This window comes from Eimeria mitis, genomic scaffold (assembly GCF_000499745.2).
Source record: "Eimeria mitis Houghton genomic scaffold, Emh_scaff1111, whole genome shotgun sequence".
NCBI classification, from domain to species: Eukaryota; Apicomplexa; class Conoidasida; order Eucoccidiorida; family Eimeriidae; genus Eimeria; species Eimeria mitis.
The window spans coordinates 6,416-6,737 of NW_013567651.1; the positions used below are offsets into that span (position 1 = coordinate 6,416).

The 322-nt window shown below is 55.6% G+C and overlaps 1 protein-coding gene across 1 annotated transcript in view; it reads left to right on the forward strand.

Moving 5' to 3' along the window:
* Positions 1–4, forward strand: part of EMH_0029770 (uncharacterized protein) — a gene marked incomplete at both ends in the record, with an annotated part of 4,655 nt that extends 4,651 nt beyond the window's left edge. Inside the window, one exon of the mRNA XM_013494341.1 lies at positions 1–4. Within this exon, the coding sequence (XP_013349795.1) occupies positions 1–4 (4 nt within the window).
* Positions 5–322: the final 318 nt, after the last annotated feature.

Sequence of the window (322 nt, forward strand, 5' to 3'; positions counted from 1 at the left end):
ATGAAATCTGAACGCAAACCCTAAACCCTAAACCCTAAACCCTAAACCCTAACTCGACAGCCAGCCTCCTAAACAGAAACGCAGCAAGTACAGCAGCAACATTTCCTGCTCCAGCAGCACCAGCAGCAGCAGCAACAGCAACAGCAGCAGCAGCAGCAGCAGCAGCAGCGACAGCAGCAGAAACAGCAGCAGCAGCCGCAGCAACATCACCAGCAACAACAGCAACAGCAGCAACAGCAGCATCATCAGCAGCGGCAGCAGCAGCCGCAGCATCAGCAGCAGCAACAACAACAGAAGCACCTGCAGCAGCAGCAGCAGCAGC